At 41.3% G+C, this 20,804-nt stretch overlaps 1 protein-coding gene across 1 annotated transcript in view; it reads left to right on the forward strand.

The window, feature by feature from the left end:
• Window positions 1-666: 666 nt before the first annotated feature.
• itga10 (integrin, alpha 10) overlaps window positions 667-20,804 on the forward strand; it is a 29,359-nt gene continuing 9,221 nt past the window's right edge. Inside the window, exons 1-9 of the mRNA XM_083918202.1 lie at window positions 667-1,501; window positions 7,809-7,920; window positions 8,027-8,136; window positions 8,233-8,321; window positions 10,595-10,709; window positions 10,810-10,937; window positions 11,527-11,675; window positions 17,248-17,398; window positions 20,440-20,605. Of these exons, the coding sequence (XP_083774328.1) occupies window positions 1,450-1,501; window positions 7,809-7,920; window positions 8,027-8,136; window positions 8,233-8,321; window positions 10,595-10,709; window positions 10,810-10,937; window positions 11,527-11,675; window positions 17,248-17,398; window positions 20,440-20,605 (1,072 nt within the window). The 5' untranslated portion in view covers window positions 667-1,449. The remainder of the gene's footprint in view (window positions 1,502-7,808; window positions 7,921-8,026; window positions 8,137-8,232; window positions 8,322-10,594; window positions 10,710-10,809; window positions 10,938-11,526; window positions 11,676-17,247; window positions 17,399-20,439; window positions 20,606-20,804) is intronic.

Here is a 20,804-nt window from a genome sequence, read left to right on the forward strand (position 1 = left end):
TTGCACCTGTGTTTGAGATGCCAGCAAAATGCCCTCTATAGCATAACAGAGCCACTGTCATAGATATTAAAATAAAATAGTAATAAAAAATATTATTTATGGATACTATAGATACACTACATTTCCATTTCCAGTTGTAATTCCAGTTAAAGGGCTGATATCACTTGGCACCGTCTGGCACCATTAATACATAGCTGACATTAATAAGGCCTACTTCATTATAAATCAAATTAATAAGTTACTAATGATATATTTGTAAGCATTAATGAAGGTCAAATTTTGAGTTGCCACGTTATGGAAACGCCTCTTCCAGTGTGAAACTTGTTTTATCTTTATAGCTCCTCAAAAGTTGATCTTATTTGTAAATTTGTATTAACCAGGAACGACCCCGAGCAGTAACATATTATAAATCATTTAAAAGAGGGACTTTTAAAAAGTGAACATAGAAAGTGCTGGCAGAGAGAGAGAGAGAGAGAGAGAGAGAGAGGGAGAGTGAGAGAGAGAGAGAGAGAGAGAGAGAGAGAGAGAGAGAGAGAGAGAGAGAGAGAGAGAGAGAGAGAGAAAGAGAGATGTGGGTTTGAGGTTTGCCAATATGAACCAGTTGCTCAGAGAGGACTCTGGTTAATGGAGGGAGGGAGGGGAGCTCTGAGGATAAATGCGCTCTTTCATTTCAAAGCGAGAGAAATCCGTTAGGCTCCTACAGAGGCACATATTTATAAGGACAGAAACTCCCGGGGAAACAGCCGGTTTGTTTTACTTAATGTGAGAAAATCAGCGGAGAGGATCATGGACAACAAGTTATTAGAGGAATCTTACCTCAAACTTTTGGCTTGATGAGCAAAGTTTAAAGGAGAGCTCGATCTTCAAAGACGCGCTCCGGAGTCAGGGGGGATAAAGCGCGGTGCTGACTGACTGTTTGGGAAGGTGTTACACATTAGTGATGGTTTAATAAGTCTGAGCTGTGGCCTCTTGTTGGATGGGACAGGTGCAGGATATTCACGCACGAAACATGGTTCGTTGAGGTGTTAGTTAAGTTTTTTCTTTCTCTCTTTATCCTAAATAGCTTTTGGTGCACTTTAGTACAACTGTCTCCTGCGGTGTCACATATCCTCACAGAGACTTTAAGAAACACTAAATCACGCACAGGAATCGTCGTGTCGAATAGGCTTATTTGATTTGTATCTATATTTAACGACCCTAGACTGCTTTTGTACACGAGCCCGCACACGCACAGCAGATATGCCACTGCCGCACCGTTTGACCGGATTTTACGCATCTCTTGGGTAAAAAAAGAGCGAGCTGAAAAAGCGCGTCTGTGTGTTTGTGTGTATGTGTGCGTGGGTTAGACGCCGATGCACTGCATTTCCAGAAGCTCAGGGGACACCACTTTGTAAACGGAGCAAAAGAAAAAGAAAAAACACAGGAGAGGACCTTCATTCGGATTCATAAATGGAGCTGCGTAAATACCTGCTGTGCCTGACGTTCATCCTCTTTCTTAAAGGTAAGAACCACTGTATACCACTTTTTTAAATTCAAAGTTATATTTTGATTTAGGAGTCAACCTTAAATGTAGTTTTTACACATTTGTTGTTTTTAAAATAAGTTGAAAGGATAATGGGAGTCTGAACAGGAGGGGGGGGGGTCACTGCTCTTCCTTGGGAACTTTGGAGAACATAAAGTCAACCTCTTGTGTATGATTGATGCCTCTTCACTTCCGATTTGCTCTCATGTTCACCAGCACTGTCTCTCTGGGTGATTTGGCCATTAACCTCTTCCACTTTTGCACTTTAACAGACAACATGTGTAAATGATTGTGCCACACGTGCCTCCCTGAGCCCCAAAGAGCTTTATTCTGTGTGACAGTAAGCGGCTGACCATCAAGACATTCCTAACATGTTTGCGTGCGGGAGAGTTAGACAAGCAGGCACATTAAAACATATGGCCACACTCAATTTGCCAAAAAGATCAAAGGCATAGGAAGTTGTGCATGAGTCCAACAAAGTAATGGTTCTTTGTTCAAAGTCTGATCATTGAGTAAATCTGCCAGTTATGACAGTAGCCTACACTGAGGAAGTATTTCATTCTGGTTGGAGGCATCCAGCTACCAGAAGATGTTCGGAGCAATCAGAGATATATGCATGTATCCTCTGCCAAAAGGTTACTGGTTCATCTCCTCTTACAGCGGACACCTTCTGACCCTGGCAGCTGTGTAACTCGACCCCAACTAATAAGGTGTCTATACCATGTGCGTCTCCTCCATGGAGCATGAACAGCAGCTCCCCTCCTGTACTCATGTTCAGTGTGGCAGAACACACACACACACACACACACACACACACATACACACACACACACACACACACACATACACACACACACACACACACGCGCACACACACGCACACACACACACACACACACACACACGCCTTATTGAGCCATTCCTGCTCAACAGCAAGAAAAAGACCATTGTTGTCTGGCAAAAACGAAGTGTTTAGCTGATAACCAGTAACTGCTGCATTATATAGCGTGCAGCCATGAAGCAAAATTAGATCAATAGGCCAAGATATCATGTTGTGCAAGGCATGCTAAGTTGAATCTCTCCCACACAGTCTCTGAAATTAATGTAAAGATTGAGATGTTGGCATTTGTTGACGAATTTTGACATGTATAGATCGAAGTATCATTATGCATGCAGCCAGTTTTCATGCTATGCTGAAAAAAGCTTCTATCCAGAAGCTGAGGAATGAAAGAGGACCACATACACACAAATATTTACACATGCCAGCAGTCAAACGTTGCCTGGTTTTACACACTGACCTCCATTATCAGTTTAAATCAAGCATGTACAGGGTAATTGTTCCCTTATTTTACTGTGTGCAACCTTTGAATTAATTTGAACTGTGACTTATGTGATCTTTAAGTGTTCCTGCATGTGTGTGAGTTTGTTTAGCTCACGCATGTGTCATACAGGAGCATGTAGGTGAGTGAGTATGTTTGTAATGTTAATGGTTTCAGCAGAGATCCCCTGATGTGAACAGCAGGCCTCCCATGCCTGTTACACTCTGTTATGCTTTAGTGAGATGTCGAACACAGGTGTGCGTTTGACTCCAAATCTTTTTCCATTATTCTTCCAACTATCTTCTTGTGTTTTTTTTCACTCATTATTCGCTGACTTTCATTCCTACTCCCCCTCCTTTTCCACCCCCATTCCCCACGAGAGGGTGACAGAGATGAGAACAGAACAAGATTGAGATAATGGAGAGAAAATCTGTGAAAGAGGGTGAGAATAGGTGAAGGCGGGTGATGCACGAGAAACATTATGAGTCAGTTAAATAGAAATGATAGAAACAGACATCTTTTTCACAGACATGCTATAAGTCAGGGATGTAAATAGAAGACACAGAGAAACAGACAAGGAGAAAGGAAAACTTAAATACGTTAAATTAAGTGCTGGCATGTCTCTATAGTATCCAAACAACTGTGTGTCAAGTTCAATTTCTGTGCACACACACATATACTGCACAGTCACAGTCATACACATCGAGCAGTAGTAGCACCCAGAGCCGAACGTGTGGTTGAGAGAATCTGGACCCAGTTTGGCTTGATAAATGTTTGCTGCCAGTTGTCATGGTGATGGGTGGTCAGACGGACTGCGGTACAGTGTCATATATAACCTCAATGAAAATGGAACCATAGGAGGGAGGACGGGACGGGGAAAACAGGGAACGATGGTACAGTTTTGTGGGTTGGAAAGGGAGAGGGGGCCTCATGGTAGAGTTACAGTGTGTGCGCGCGTGTTTTAGGAGATGGGGGGGGGGGGGGGGGGGGGGTTTAAAAGAAATGAGCAATTTATGGTTTATGGGAGAATGAGTGAAACAGGAGGATGACAGAGAAAATCAGTGGCAGGGTTTGTTATCGGAGGCCCGGTTTGTTGTGGAAAGCAATTTGGAATCAGAGAGGGTGGGTGATTTTGCCACAAGACAGGGCAGAAACATTTTTACTACACTGTGTATAAGAGGAGTGGTGGGGGAGAATTACATGTTGCAACAAGGCTGGATAGAAAGATTTTTTTTTAGCAATTCTGGCCATAAAAAGTAAAGAGTTAGTATTAAGAATGAGTCTGTCCTTGCCTATATCCCCGCCGGTGAATTGTATTCAACATCTGCGTAGAATCCCATAGTCTAGATGGCTGAATCTCATCAAAGTCGCTGGAGGTTTGGACGCTGATATACTGGAAGCTCACTCAGATCTGCAAGATGAGCAGACACAAGACCGTGTGTTCCAAATTAAACGCAATAGTTTTTGAGATGTTTAACTCAAAACCACAAATGTGAACCTCATCGTGACAAAAGTAAGGGTGTCCAAAGTTTCATCCTTTAGTGAACGTGGAAGCCTGTAAACAATTTTATGGCAGTTCATCAAATATTAGTTGAGATAGTTCGTTGACCAAACTGGTAGATGGATCAACAGAACCAGATATTAAAAACCTACATATTTGTAGCTGTATGTACATATGGGTACAAGAGAAAAAAAAAACTTGGCTGAAAATGCAATCACATTACAGTGAAAAACATCTGTGCAGAAGAAAATGAAAGTGCGGGTTGAAAAAAAAGTGTGAGAAAGGCAGGAGCAGAGATGGAAGAGAAACATTGAACATATCTAGTTTCCCTCTCAAAACCAAGTGCAATCCCCCTCTGATTGGCCTGGCCAAGGTAACTGTCTGTGCATGTCAGTGTGTATTTGTGGGGAAGTATCTGTATACAAGTGTCACTGAACTGATTTTCTCCAGTGGAATCACTGAGTTATGTACAGTAGGAGAGTTACTGCCTCAGCATGCTGCTAAATTGCATGTCCACACAAATTGATTTAGAAATCCCCTTTAACAAAACACATCCAACACACCCTGCTGTATACAGTAGATGTAGTGGGATGATTTAAATACCAGCTGTCAAGTGTAACAAAGTGTTTCTGAGACTGACCTGAAAATACTACACGGAGCTCTTTAATTTAGGTGGAATTGTGTATCTGAAGAAAACAGTAAAAGGAGAGTTTGTTTCCTGTCAGCTGTTGAAAACTTCAAACACTTTACTGAAACAGCAAATAAATGAGAATCAATTGGTCACAGGTCTGTACAGAATACTGTGCATTTTTACACATTTGAAAGAGAATGATCCAAACAAAAAGTATTTGTATGTGCCTGACATTTCCTAAAGCACCATTATGTGGTTCATATTTGTGGTTTCAAGTTAATTGTTTTACTGGCTATTGGGTGCATTGCCATGAAATTTGGTACACAAACATTCATGTTCAGGATGAACTCTTGTAACTTTGGTGAAGGTTCCATATTGTAAAAAGTGAGATTTCCATGTTTTTTTTCAAAATTTATTATAGCGTGAAAGTATTAAAAACACTAAATCCACAGAGAAATGGCGTTTTAGACAGAATGTGAGTACAGGTATATTCTGAGATACTGTAAAAACATTAAATCATATAAACATGTTCTAGTAGAAACCCAAACTACAAGAATGAACCTAAAAATGAGCACGACTTTCCCAGCTGTACTTTGTATTTAGTGCTAATTAGCAAATGTTTGCATGCTAACATGCTGCTAAACATTAGCACATTGGTATTATCACTGTGAGCATGTTAGCATGTTTAGCATTTAGCTCAAAGCACTGCTGCCTCTGTGGAGCAGTTAGCATAGACAATAGTCTTGTTATCCATTAAAAGTAAATATCGTATTTAGTAAAAACTAAGTGCTGTTTAAAAGTTTTGGTGAGTTATGTTTCTTTTAAATGATCACATGCTTACTTGATGGCCTATATATAAAGAAACAAGTGACAACCTCAGACTCGATGTAGGCAAGATAACTGACAACTGGAGAAGATGGTTTTGAAAACACATTACTGTTTACAGAACATTTTAAATCCCTGGATGCACCAACTTATAATAAATCAATTTACTACTGTGATGATCTGCAGTGTTGCTAACGGGTCCATAATCCGAAATGTATAATATTATTTATTCTGAGGAATAAAAGGTAATCAGTTCACCGTTGTTTTGTTTGTTCAGTGAATGAACAAACTGAGAAAAGAAGGACATAGGGCATTTTAATAATGTGTATTGATCTAGTTGTATGTCTTTTTTCTGCTGTTGGAAAAACATATTTGGACTTTCCCCTTGAGACTGTGAAAAAATATGTTTTAAGTTTTGCCATTTGGAACATGTTTCCATGCTGCAGTTTACAGCTAAATGTTTACAGCTCAGTGAACTGTCTGACTACCGTCTTGTTGCTCTCCTTCTTCTCTGTCTCCTTCACCTCTCTCTCTCTCTCGTTGTATGAAGGGCAGGCTTGTGTGTCACAACAGGGGGCTTACTATACTCCATAGTTTTTCTAACCCACACCCTTTCCCTGCATTGCCTCTTCTCTTCCCTCTCCTCTCCCTCCATTCCCTCAGACTGAACTCCCCTTTTTCCTCAGAGGTTGCCTTTTGGTCACTCTGTTTACCCATCTTTTCAGTCCTGCTTCGCCCTCCCTCGAATCCCCTCTACCAAGGCCCAGAGGAAAAATAATAATAATTTGACTCTGCACTGTAGATGTACGGAAGCCCTAAAGGGTCATAAATTAGCTACATTTTACTTCCTCTGTTTTCTCTTGATAACAAGATCATTTTGATCCGTTTCCCCATGAAAATGAAATCATTTTCCTCTGTTTTCCTGTGATGACGAGATAATTAATATGAGATCTGGAGAAAACAAAAGGATAGTCTGCTCTATTAAATCATTGAAGGAAACATCATTCAGGGTAGCAATGTCAGAGGAGCAGGAGAATATCGATCACCATAACATATCTCTTCAATCAAATAGCTTTGTGCCTGCTATTACAGATAATGTTCACATTAGTGTGCGTCATCTAAGAAGACCGTTATTAAGGTTTCAGCTTTTAACAGAGGCGTGAGTGAGCCTGATGGCCTCATTAACTACATTGTTTTTTTTTTGTTTTTTTTTTAACAAACTTTAATGTCAATAATGTTATACAGTATTACTACAACATTAAAACCAGTACAGGGAGGAGTTTTACAATGTGCACGTAAATATACAGATTACAGTTTAAGTTCATAACAATAAATAACCAACTGAAATCATCTGTCACTGCTGTCCATAGTGTTCCTCAAGATATGAGAAGTCAGGTGTGATGGAAATGTCAGGCTTATCACATTTCCTTCATTATCTATCAAATTAATTAGGTTGTTATCTCAGGAAAACAGAGGAAAATTATCTTGTCATCACAAAAAACTGATCAAAATGATCTTGTTATCAAGGGAAAACGGATGAAATAAAATATGACCCTTTAGGGCTGCCGTAGGTGTACGGTTGTATCTCATATCTTATGGATTAGAACTTTAAGCTATATTATGTTTACACCGAGCGAAATATTCAAACTCAAAGCTCCACGTTATTTCATGACTGCATTATCTGTCCTTTTTCTCTACCTTCTACCCTCCTATTTAGGCAACCTTGCTAGGACCACACCCATCTTTTACCCAACCATTATTTTGATCTCCACCACACACCTGTAAGGTTTTGTGACTTTATCTTGCACAGTTAGGAAACTAAAGCACAAAATCTCTCCACAGAAAGACAAACACCTGTCAAAATACTCGAAACCACCTCTGTCGTGACACACACACACACACACACACACACAGACAGATAAAAACAACACCAGAGTTGCTGGCGTGGCTGGTAAAAAAATGTTGTGTATATGTCATCTGTGGAATAATCTTTTCTGTTATAATTTTCAGGGTTGTGTCAGTGTTTCAACATAGATGTGAAGCATCCACGCATCTTCTCCGGTCCAGAGGACGCTCTGTTTGGCTTCTCTGTTTTACAACATGAATCAGACGGAGAGAAATCGTAAGTATGCGTTCAAAGAAAAAACAAAAAGTCATAATCCTTATTCAAAAGAGGAAGTATGATGATGTTTTAATGATAAATGGCTGACTGTGTCATTCTGTTGAAGGATGTTGGTAGGCGCTCCCTGGGACGGGCCGCCCAACAACAGGAAAGGAGATGTGTACAAATGCATCGTGGGAGAGGAGAAGAACTCAAACTGCAGCAAAGTAAATCTAGGTGAGAGAAACAGATAGGCTAGGCTTAACAAATCAAATTCACATCAAATTTAGATAAGTTACCCTGATGCCACAGTAAACTGTCCATCTGTCTTAGGTGAGACTGCTCTCCAGAACGTCTCTAAAAACCTGAGGAATTCTCACCTGGGAATGACGCTCACTCCAGACTCACCTGATGGCTTCCTGGTATGATTTCAACAATGAAAAACTAGACCTTGTTTTTGCTATGTGGTCTTTTGGGTTGTGTGTAGGAGCCTGAAGGGATGTGGTGAGACCAGGCAGTGTTTGTTGAACAGAATTTTAATGAATCATCTCTGTTAGTGTTTTTATTTGAATTTTGATGTGACCATGCAGTGGCTCACTGAACCCCCCACTTCCGTATTACCTTTCCTCCTCTGGAGATTCATATGCACATTTACAAAGTCAAACACATGAGTTTGCTGACTGAACTGAGACCATGCTTTCAATGGGTAAGGATTACATGTTGTGAGACTATGTAAAGCCTGACTTCCTCTGGCGGATTTCTGTTCTTGCAGGATTATAGAAGGTACAAATTTGAGACCTACGTATACTGTTTTTTTTTCTCAAGTCAAACCTCAGAGCAGGAAAGTGCAAGTCCTTATTTTTGTGACTTTCAGTTATTCTGAAGTGGGGTTTTATGAGGTACTACCTACAGTAGATAGTGATCGGCACACCCCCTGTTTAGAAAAGCAGGCAGGACAGACATGAAAGCGGGCAGCAGCCAACCAACAAACTAACTAATTGAAGCAGTGGTAGACAAGCAACTACCGTGTTTAAAATGTGTAAAATTACTGAGGAGTTACTACTACTAAGGAGTCTGGTGGCTTTGACAAGACCATGGAGTTACCCCAAGTGTAAACTTAAACAGGGCTGTCTAAATATGGCATACACTTAAACTACTATCGATTTTTTCAAGTGGGCTTTTTTGTGTGGCTTAAATACGTTTAGCTGCTGCCCCCGTCCACAGCAATTCATTGCTTCTTCAAACTAGGGTCTTGCTGATTACCAACTACTGGGGCCTCCAAAAGACATGTGCGTCAAGGGACCATGATTCAGCCCTGCATCATGGTCCTGGCTATCGATAAGTACCTCACCATTTCAAAAAATCTTAACTATCCCTTTAAGTCTAACTGGGTCTGAATCTCACATCTCTGTCTTTGACTTTGATACACACATTTTCTCCAGTTTTGAGGCTTCTGGCTTGCAGAGAACCACACTTCTGACTGAGCCAGCAGTGTGTAATGGTTGTGTTGTAAATGTGTGTGTGTCATTGTTTCTATGTTCCTGTGTGTGTGTGTGTGTGTGTGTGTGTGTGTGTGTGTGTGTGTGTGTGTGTGTGTGTGTGTGTGTGTGTGTGTGTGTGTGTGTGTGTGTGTGTGTGTGTGTGTGTGTGTGTGTGTGTGTGTGTGTGTGTGTGTGTGTGTGTATTAAGCAAGTGTACTTGTGTGTTTTGGTGTCTGCCTGGTTTTTACTGCTGCTTGGGGTGTGGAGTCGTGCACAGTTCATGAACGCCATCCAGCTTAGCCTGTGTATGTGTGTGTGTGTGTGTGTGTGTGTGTGTGTGTGTGTGTGTGTGTGTGTTTATCTTAACCCCAGTGGTCAGGTCTATAACAGGATCGGAATGCGTCTCCGGCCCTTTGTTAATGACAGACCTACCAAAACCCATAGCACCTCTCTCGCTTTCCTCCGTCCTCTCCTTCCTTCTTTTCTCTCATCCTTCTCTCTATCCCTTCTTTTCTGCCTGTCTGTGTGCCTGAGAAGGAACCCGTCCATAATGACAGGGCGAGCAAAACCAAGATGTTTCTCTTTCTCTCATTCTCCCCCTATTTCACCCCACTTTCGGTCTCTCTCTTTTGTGTCTCTGCTGAATGTATGAGCTTCTCTTTTATCTTCTCTTTTCCGCACATCTCCTCTTTATTCCTCCTCCTTGGTTTGGAAGCCAAATAAACGGCATGCTTTGAAGACAGGAATATTTTTATACGATGCCCCCCCACCCACATTAACCCCCCTACATTTAGCACAATCCGATTTAAATTGCTCTACTGGTCTGGTGTTCCAGCTCTGTTAAACCACTCATGACAACAGAGACTGCCAACATGTCAACAATAGCCTCCCTCTCTCTGCCCCTCCCTCCATTTTCTGTCCCCCAAACCTCACCATTGTAGTTTTTCCATGACTTATTCCCTCTCATGACTTGTTTTCTTTTTGTTCCCAGTCTGCCCTCATTTAGCCTTTTTTTCTGTTTATTCGGTCACCCAACCACATTTGTCTACGTGTTTAAACCACCCAAAAAAAAAACAACTATCTATACGTCTTGTGAGCGTAACACAAGTACTTGAAAGTATAAATCGCTCAAACTGATTGTAGATGCCTGTGAAATTGCTTCACCTGTAAGACAGATGCTGATGTGTTTGTATGTGTCTGTGTGTGTTTGGCAGGCATGCGCCCCTTTGTGGTCTCAGGAGTGTGGTACGTCTATGTTCAGCACTGGCATCTGTGCTTCTGTCAGCGATGATCTAGAACCACGAGAAACCATCGCTCCAACAGCACAAAGTAACCACACATTTGCACACAAGCACATTCAGGCAGAGAAACATGCTGTACAGGCCTGCTTTAGCCAGCCAACTAATTTCTAAACTCCCACATGTGGCAGGGTGCTCCACGTACATGGACATCGTGATCGTGCTCGATGGCTCCAACAGTATCTACCCCTGGTACGAGGTCCAGAACTTCCTCAGCAACATCCTCAGCAAATTCCACATCAGCTTGGACCAGATGCAGGTAAAAGTGCAAGTCAATGTGTATTTGCACTGCCTATAAATATTATTTACATTAGTAATGGAAACTTGTGGGTTTGAATTTGAGTGAGTCTCCCACTTAAATCTCTGGATCCCCTTAGCTGTTGCCCAGAAGAGTAAAAGAAGCAAGTCCCTTGAGTGAAAACATGCACAGAGTGACACATATAAAGAACAAGTTTGGCAAATATAACCAGAATGAATTGCTTTAGTAATGTAAAGGGACATGAGCAGAGCTGGTTTGAGGTTCAGGAGGAATGGAAGTCAGAGGGGGGATCTGGGGACGTTATTCTAAGCTAAACAACAAGAGGAGTGAGAGGGGGTTTGGGTTTTTGAAAAGGGAGGGTAAGGGGTAGCAGGCAATGTGAGGTGAAAAGGAAATACCTCTGGTTTTTGAATGAATTCAAAAATTCCCCAAGTGCACTGTTTGCTTTAAGAACAGGATTGGTACTTAAAGAGATAGTTCACCCCAGAAACAAGAGTCTCAGTTGTTACTTTCCACAACTATGTGCCAGCACAACCATGAACATGTGGCATTGTTGAAATACTTTGTTTGTGTGTGTGCGTACATTCAGGTTGGTATACTGCAGTATGGCGAAGTAGCCGTCCACGAGTGGTCTCTGAAGGACTACCAGACCACACAGGAGGTGGTTGAGGCCGCCAAGAACATCAGCAGACAGGAGGGACGTGAGACGCGCACAGCATACGCCATCCACACGGCCTGGTAGGCCCGTCAATCACTGTTACTTAACTCTTAGTGGCTGATGTCCTTTGTACTAAACATACTGTAGATCTGGCTGGCTAACTGGAAACTGACTTTGATTGATTGAAACTGATTTTGGGATAACATTCTTAGGGTTTTCCTCTAAATATATCATTGTATAATTTGTAGTTTTAATGACAATCAAGTTTTAATATTTCTAGTCCGTCCTTTTAAAGAACATGCTCCAGTATGATTCTCTCAGGCTGCTTTTGATTAACGGCTTACCAAGATATCAGACAAGCTCATTTTCAGGTTCATACTTTGAACATAGTTTTGGTTGCTACTAGAACGTGTTTACATGCTTTAATGTAAAACAAAACCACTTCTTCTTTTTCTTATAATAGTCTGTCTGAATATACCTGTACTCACCATTTGCCTGAAATCCTCTGTTCTAGTGCCTGTTCCTATAAGCACCCCTCCTGAAAAAGTCCAGTCTGCACTGTTATTTTGATTTTACCAGTGGATTAAATGATTAGGCTAAAAGTGAAAGGAGTAACTCATAGTGACAAACACACATAATTCTGATAGATATTCAACTGTTTAAAGTTATAATCCGTAAGATTTTCATCTATTTAATTGTCTTTTAAGTTTCTACGTATCTATCAAAGAGTTAGTTAAAATAATTGTTATTGATCATAGGACCCACTAATGAAAGCACTTATTCAGCCTTTTTGCAGAGTATTCCAATCTGTGCGTCTGTGACGACATTCCCTCGCTAAATGTAAATCCGCCGCCATGTTAGTGACGCTGACAGCGGTTGGTCTGCCGGCCCAGATCGTCACAGTTATGATGCGTTCACTTGGAATAGGAAACCGGGAACTTCCAACTTGTGAGTCAGGCTTGTAGTAAGGGCAGAAGTGTTATGGGAACGTGTGTTTATGGATTTGAGAGGGTAGAGGACGGACCAAAGTAGAGAGGTGAATGTAATGTTTACAAAAGAGCAAGACAAAAACAAAAAAAACACATAGCGACTGTGAACGTGACAAGATGCAGGAATCTGAAAGAACAAGCTCTCCTGCAATTACATCTTACTGCCAAAGAGGCCGAGTACGTCAATTCTAACGGATTATGACTTTAAGATCGTTGTTTTTTATTTCATCTCCTGGTTCACTCTCACTACTCTCATCAAACACGTTTCCAGCTGGAGCAGGCAGCTGTTTTCAGCAACAAAAAATAAAAATCTGACAAACTCATTATGCACTACTTTCCCTTCATCAATCAGCAGACAATTTAGCAACTAGCTGGTGAATGTAGAGGAACATTTAGTAGCTAAAGAGACAGATGTTTCCCTCAAGAGTGGGGACCAACCCAGAACTAAAAGGAAAGTGAATATTTGGTTTTGTCAGGTGAACACAAACAGAACTCTAAATTAATGATAATGTTGCTCTGTTTCTACTGGATGAGGAAATAAGCAACTTATTGCTAACATAACAACTTTATGACCCCCCCTTTATATTGTGTCCACATGACAGAAACAATCATAGTTGTGAAAGAGCAAACTATCTTTAAAATATTCTCCTTTAAATTATATTGTTGCTGTTTCTGAGCACCTTCATGACTTTTCTTCACAGAAGTATGTTGGGGGTATTTAAGCTGGTAACTCAAGTCTAAAGAAACAGTTCTATAGGTTGAGGGTCACTGGCTGAGTGAAAACCTCTAAGTCTTAAAATATCTCTCTCTTTTCAAAATAAAATTCCTGCTTTATTAAAGTCATACCCACATGGAGCACCACACCCAGAGCTGATGTGTGGCCACAGCACACACAGACACACACGCACGCACGCACGCACGCACGCACGCACGCACGCACGCACGCACGCACGCACGCACGCACACACACACGCACGCACACACACACACACACACACACACACACACACACACACACACACACACACACACACACACACACACACACACACACACACACACACAGGTAATTGGAGAGTTCCTGTTTTCTGCTACATTTAAAAAAGGTAAAAGTTGGAGAACTTTAGGAGGAACGTTTAAAAGGTAGTTGAAAAGCACTGACTGGAAAATGGAGCCAGTAAAATAGTGTAACTGTGGCATTAAAACACCAGTGACAGGAAATCCAGGCACTACAATCCACGCTCTCTCTGCTCTTTACCTTTCAATGTATCTACCTTTTCCATCTCAACAGATGGTGAAAGAAAGCACATTAGATAACTTATCAGTACTTATGAGTCTTTGCCTATTTAAAAAATGGCTTGTAAGTGCCATTTTTTAATAGGCAAAGACTATTTACACCCTGGTACAAATATCAATGTATACTATTTGTACCCGGATGTCCATAACCAACAATGTTATTGACACCCATTTTTTGCATAACCCTAACTAAGTCGTTTTTTTGTCTAAATCGAACCAAACTGCGAAAAATAAAAAGTCAACAAAATTTTAAATTGCATCCCAGGCTGGATTCAAACCATAATCTTCTGGGTGAAAGTCCAATGCTTAACCCATTGTGGCGGAGGATGAGAGGGTCGGGTGTAAAAATCCAGGTCGTGACCTGCGTGTAAATAGACACTCTGTTATCAAAGAAGAAACCAATTTAAACAATTCATGATTTATTTGATATCAAGAGGAAGTACACACAAAAATATTATATTTTGTGTTTTGAATCACACATACATACAGTACATACCTCTCACACATACACACTTGCACACACAGATGGACAGATAACGGCACTGCCGCTGGGCAGGAAAGTGACGGGGTAGAAAAACAGTGAGATTAGCTGAGGTCGACTGGTTGGCTGCTGGCTCAGCAGGGCTGCAGGTGTGGCACAGCCTGACCCAGCCTGGTCAGCCAAGTAGTGCTCCTACAGCTGTAAAAATACACACACACAAACTTACAGTACACACATGCAAGGACGAACACCAACACACATACTAATGCCTCACTACATATGCTCAAATTCACCTACACACATTGTATTACTATTCTTAAAAGAGATGACATTGACTGCATTTATTCCTTTGGTCCCCCCTTAACCTGAACCCTAACCTTCTTCACTGCATGTTTGACCTTTAACCTTTACTCTAACCATGTCCTTATTATAAACTTAACCCTAAACCCAAGCACTTAGCTAACATAGCTCCTAAATATATCTCCCTGGATGCTTTTGATGATTTTAAGACTTAAGACTTGGACTGAAGTGGATTTAAGTCACAAATTTGAAGACTTGACTGGGAATTGACCAAGAGCAGATTTACTTGAAACTTGACTGTCTGGGACAAATGGTTGATTCATTCTAAGCTCACCTAGTGCAGTTTTAATAAGCTCATCAAATCTGCTGTACGCAACTTGATACACAGATGCCATCAAAGTGTCTTAACATGGGGGTCTGTGGGGATTGACCAGCCTCAAGTGGCCATTCGTACTGGAAGTGAAAGAAAGAAGAAAGTTTTAGACTGTAACATGCAGGCTTTATGTGGCCACACAACTAAAATAATTGTTTGAAAACCATCCCAAAGTCTTCTCTGCTTTGTCAGACTAACTGTTCAGAACCTAGAAGTAGTTCTGCTCATGACCCCCACAATGTATTTTATGTATTAAACAAATAAGATATAATGTAGAAATGGGCAATATGACACATATATTAATGGCTATTGTTTGTAGTTTTTGATATCGTTCCTATCACAGTGTCGAGTTACCAACGGCAAAAAATAGGCTTCATCTAGAAGATTTATTTATTAATTAACCAGAAAACATGCTATATTGTGATATATATTGTTACCGAGATATGAAATAACCTACAGTATATAGAGGATTTGGGCAATATTAACCCGACTAGCTGTTTCCGGGAGCGTACACTTTGTATGTGATCACATCTAAATAACAACAAGAAAAGCAAAATAGTCTGTTTCCCAACTAAACCTTTGCAAAAACCTGGTCTCTGCTTTAAAAAAATTACTGTGATAACATGTTTTATAAGGACAACTTGTAATATGTAAATGTGTGCGGGGTGGCTTTGAGTGTGCTCACGGTGTGATGTTGACGTGTAAATAACAGTACAGAGTGCACGGAGGACAGTTTGAATGCTAGTAGATGACAGACTGATGCATGAACATCAAACAGCCCTCTACAATTGGATTAGCCACTGATTTTTATTTTGCTCCACCCGTCTGAGACGCTCCCGTTCACCCGCACGCACACACACACACACAAAAGTACACACACAGACCACTGCGCTGTGTCATTACCACACTACTGTGACTCCATAAAATGGCTTGTAAATACAACCAGACTTCCCAATTAGCGCCACTCACTTTCTCTCGTCTTTCATCTCCACATCGCTCTTTCGTCCTAATATTTCTGTGCTTTGCCCTTTCTCTTTTTATTCTCCCTTCTCACCTGTTTATGTCTGTCTTGTCTCAACATCTCTCCCTCTCCTCTCCCCCTTAATGTTCCTGTTTTATAATCTTTCCCCTTCTCCCTACCAGTTTTATTTCACTGTATTGGCTACACCACACAATCTTAATACCACATCAGAGCAGGATTTGTAATATTTGGCTTTTTATCATTCCTTTGACTTGGATTCCTAGAAATTTCCCCTCCCTTTGAGTTGCCTTTCTTATCTTTTTCTGTTCCTCTCCCTTTTATATAGCTACTTTTCTATATTTACAGACTTATTGTTTACCTGTTTGCTTCTTCCATTTCTCATCTTATCCAGTCTCATCTGTTTGTTCCTCTCAGTCATTTTTCCTCCACTCCTCTCTTTGTTTTCTCCTCTCCTTCTTAGCACCCATATGTAATTTGCAGACTGCATAGGGGAAACGGTTGTTTTTAACTTTGAGTTTCTTGCGGCTGACCACGATGTTATATTTAGACAAGGGCTGGAGTTAGGCCTGAAAATGACTGAGTTCACTTGCAGTGACTACTCTCCCCAGTTCACTGTGTGTGCGTGTGTGTGTGTTGGTCTGAGGCTTACCAACCCTATTCGACACTTGAATCAGGTCGTACCAACAACAGGTTTCCTGCAGACAAACAGGGTGCGGCTTGGGTACGTTCGTGTGCATTTGTCATTTAGCTTTCCTCTCTGTAACATGGCACAACCGGATGGGAATGCACAGATGCGGTCGCTGCGTGCAATGACACATGCGCGCTGCATGCGATTACCAATTTGAGTCAACTGGCAGCTAATGTATGCGTGTCATGCGACTAATATAGTTGTGGAAAAGACCAGTTTGGATTTGGACCATTTATATATCTGACTTGATGGGAAGGAACTTAAATCCAATCTCTCTGTGTTTTACTGGCTATTCATTTTCTCAGGGAAGCACTTGAAATTGTATATTATCTTATAAGGGGATGTTTATTTGAGAGTTTAGGAAACCAAGTGAGTGATACTCCCTCGTATCCTCCCTCTCCCTCAGGCTCTTTCACTCCTTGCACTTTCCTTCTATTTTCATTCTCTTTCTTTGGTGCGTTCTGTGTCTTGATTCAAGATCATTCAGCTACGTGTTTTAGCATGAGATTCTTTATCTCAGTCTGTTCCCGTCTTTCTTTGCAGCACAGAGGCGTTCAGTGCTGAGCGTGGAGCGAGGGATGGCGCCACTAAGGTTATGATTGTAGTGACGGATGGAGAATCCCACGACGGGGAGGAGCTACAAGACGCTTTGGATGAGTGCATGGACCGAAACATCACCAGATACGCCATCGCTGTGAGTACATGATCGAGTATTGGTGCAAACCTAAAAGAATTCTAAACTCTTGGTGAGTTTTAGTGTCACATGGTGCTCAAAATGTTGATGCGAGACGTTTCTACAATGACACAAACAACTAACCGACATTATCAGCGGGGTGTGTAGTGCATCCCTGACATTCCTCAAACACTGTGTGAAAGTGGTGGTACCATATAGCCTACACCCTCAAGTAACCACACAATACCAACACCACTCCCCCAAAAATAACAGCTCCAAATTACCAAATGAACCCCTTGGGTCTACTAAAATAGCCAAGCGGGAACAAAAACTCTTCCTTTCCAGCCCCTTCCGACCCCCTCATCACACAGAAACACACTGAGTGGTGGCACAGTTAGACTGTCAGAGGGGCAGACAGACTGGAGGGACACCACTGGTTGCAGACCCCTCCCTTCACCACAAGAGAAGCTGGGAAACATCCAGACTCCACTGAGACCACAGAAGAGGAGAACATGAGGGAGTCCCATTATAGAAATATATACGATGAAGATCAGATATATCTAGTAATTTATGAATGGATATAGGGATTGAATGCATGTGCCAATTTTTTTTCTTTTTTTTGGCAATCCATCCACAATTCGCTAAAAACTAAAAAGTCAACCTCATGGTGTCGCGAGAATAAAAACCACCAAAGTCTTTAGGAAACATCGTCTGGGTAACCTTTATATCAAATTTAATGGCAATATTTTCAGTTGTTGAGATATTTCAGTCTGGGTTTAAGTGGTAGACAGACAAACCGACCAAAGGACCAAACAACTATCCGAATGACAATTAACAAAATTCAACAGCAACATCTTTTCAGAAACAGGTCTATGTCAGTTTTTCTGGACAATCCACAAGAAGTGTGTGGCTTATCCGCAGAAAACAACCGCTTTATCTGGCCTGTACACAACACAACACAAGGTCAACAAAAGTTTAATTTGAGATAAGGAAACAAACATACAGAGACAGAGTCAAGGTACGGGAAGAGAAAAAGAAAAACGAAACTGATGAAGAAAACAGAATCGGAGAATCAGGTGGGTTGCGTGGTTGAGTGTTTATCCATAAAGTCAAAGTGGTGACAGGTAAATACTACTTGTAATAGCTGCCATGTTTTGATGTTGCCCTCTGTGCGGCTGCCTGTGTGTGTGTGTTATGTGTGTGTGGAGTGAAGACAGATCACAGAGGAGGGCTTTCAGAACAAGAGCACAGTCACTGCAGACTGTTTTAAACATCAGTGCAGATCAGGGGTTGGAAGTGTGTTTGCGGGGGAGTTTATGCAGGGCCATGTATACATATGTTTTCATATATTCAAATGCCATTGTGTCCCTTAAATCTGAAAATGGGCTTCATATTTTATCAGGACTTTCTCTTTTATGTAAAAGACGACAGCAGTTGGCAGCCTGAGTGGGGTTTATAAGATCTTAATGCACATATTTATACGTAGGCTCTTTACACACTACGCCCCTCTCCGTCCCATACCCTTTAAAAACAGAGGATTTCCTTAGTTTGCTTGGCAGCCGGACTCACAGGGGAGATTCTTGGGTTTGGTTTCTCTTATGGAATTTTCTCATTTGTACTTCAGGCATTTAGCCATAGGCCACTGCTGCTACAGTATATCTTCTGCATCAGTCATCTCCTCACCTCGCAGCTAGGCCTGCACTCCTCATTTACAAATCTCTGGTGTCCACCATTTACTTCGTTCTTATGATTTCCAGTCAATTTGTTGCCTTTAGGCATCACTTAAAGAAGCTTTCTTTCTGTGTAGATTTTGGCGGCACCTGTGGACAAAAGCAGCAGTGTTTCCTTGAACACTGTCGTAAATATCTTAACTGGCTTGAACGTGCATTTGTGTTGGAAGTGATTGAAAGATAGATGCAACTTATTTTTTCATACTTTTTTTCTTTTTAAACACAGCTGTTTGCGGGATGCATACAGGGATGAGGTATCTATCTGTGACTGTGTGAGATTAATAATAATATGACGATGATGATGAAGACTTTGTTTTAGCCACCAACTTAAATTCACATATTGATGTAAAACTAGTCTTGCAATGTATTTTGTGAATAAAATACATAATTACATACCCGTAAGGAGGAGGAGAACCAATCTTCAATTCTCTCTATCTGTCAAAATCGGCTATAGGGACTGGACCCAAATGCAGGCAGACAGCTGAGGAAGCAGCAGGGAGATTTCAGAGATTTATTGTGAATAGATTACAGGTATCAAGACTCAAAATAGCAGTCGGTCCGGCAGACTGGTAACAAGCAGGAAGGTAACAGGTAACATGTAGCAGGAACCCAACATTTAAATGGTGACAACCTGACAAGGAAAAAGGAACTGGGCTGGTATTAGAGGAGGTGTGCCAGGAGGATCAGGCAGAGCAGACTTGGAAAAGTGGGAGCAGGTGTGTAAATGGGTGTGGCAGTCATTTGATGGGGGAAGGATGGAAAGTCGGTGGAGCTTTGGTGGGAAATGGCAACAATTGTTTTTGATGAAGTGGGAATGCAGCTGAAGAGAGGACTCTTCTGGTCTGCGTGCCATGAATCGCTTTTGCGGTGAATCTGACTCGGGGACTGACATTAAGAATAACTATAGCCTAGATATATTGTTTGCTTATGTAGGTCGCATAGATGTAGATTATTAAATTTATAACCAGTTAAAAACTCCTTGCTTAAGTAACTATTAAATGACAAAGGCGGTTCAGTGTGTTCATCATTTTATTTACAGATAAATCCTGCAGCTGTGTGCTACTTCAGAGTACATCTCTTCTCTTTCCTCAGACTTCTGTATCTCTCTTTCTCTCTTCACAGTTCCTCAGAAACATGGAGAAGTGATTGCTCTGATACATGCCAAAGTGTCTGTGCATGTGCTCTGTTTCTGCCGCTTCCACCCCCTTCTTCTGCTTACAGTTTAATCTAAAAAATGTTTTATAGAGCTTGTGTTGTCTGCTTTTTCATTTACCGTATCTGTTCTTTAAAAAATATTTTTCCCCTCTCTGTTTCTCTCACGCTGGCCTCCAGGTTCTGGGTCATTACATCCGCCGGCAGCAGGACCCTGAGACGTTTATCAAAGAGATCAAGTCTATCGCCAGCGACCCTGAAGAGAAATACTTTTTCAATGTGACCGATGAAGCTGCACTCAATGACATTGTAGATGCCCTGGGAGATCGCATCTTCACTCTGGAAGGTTTGTAATATACAGGAAAGGAGGCTGCAGTGCAATGTTGCAGTGCTTTAAGTCACTTATGATTAGCACTAAGGATCTCTGGTGTTGAAAACCACATGATTTAGCATTTCAAAGGTCCCATATTAAGTGAGATTTCCCTGTCTTCCTTTAAATCATAAAGCAGGTCAAGGTCCTATATAAATAATTTGAAACACTCAAT

The sequence above is a fragment of the Echiichthys vipera genome (assembly GCF_963691815.1).
Source record: "Echiichthys vipera genome assembly, chromosome: 8".
In the NCBI taxonomy this organism is placed as follows: Eukaryota; Metazoa; Chordata; class Actinopteri; order Perciformes; family Trachinidae; genus Echiichthys; species Echiichthys vipera.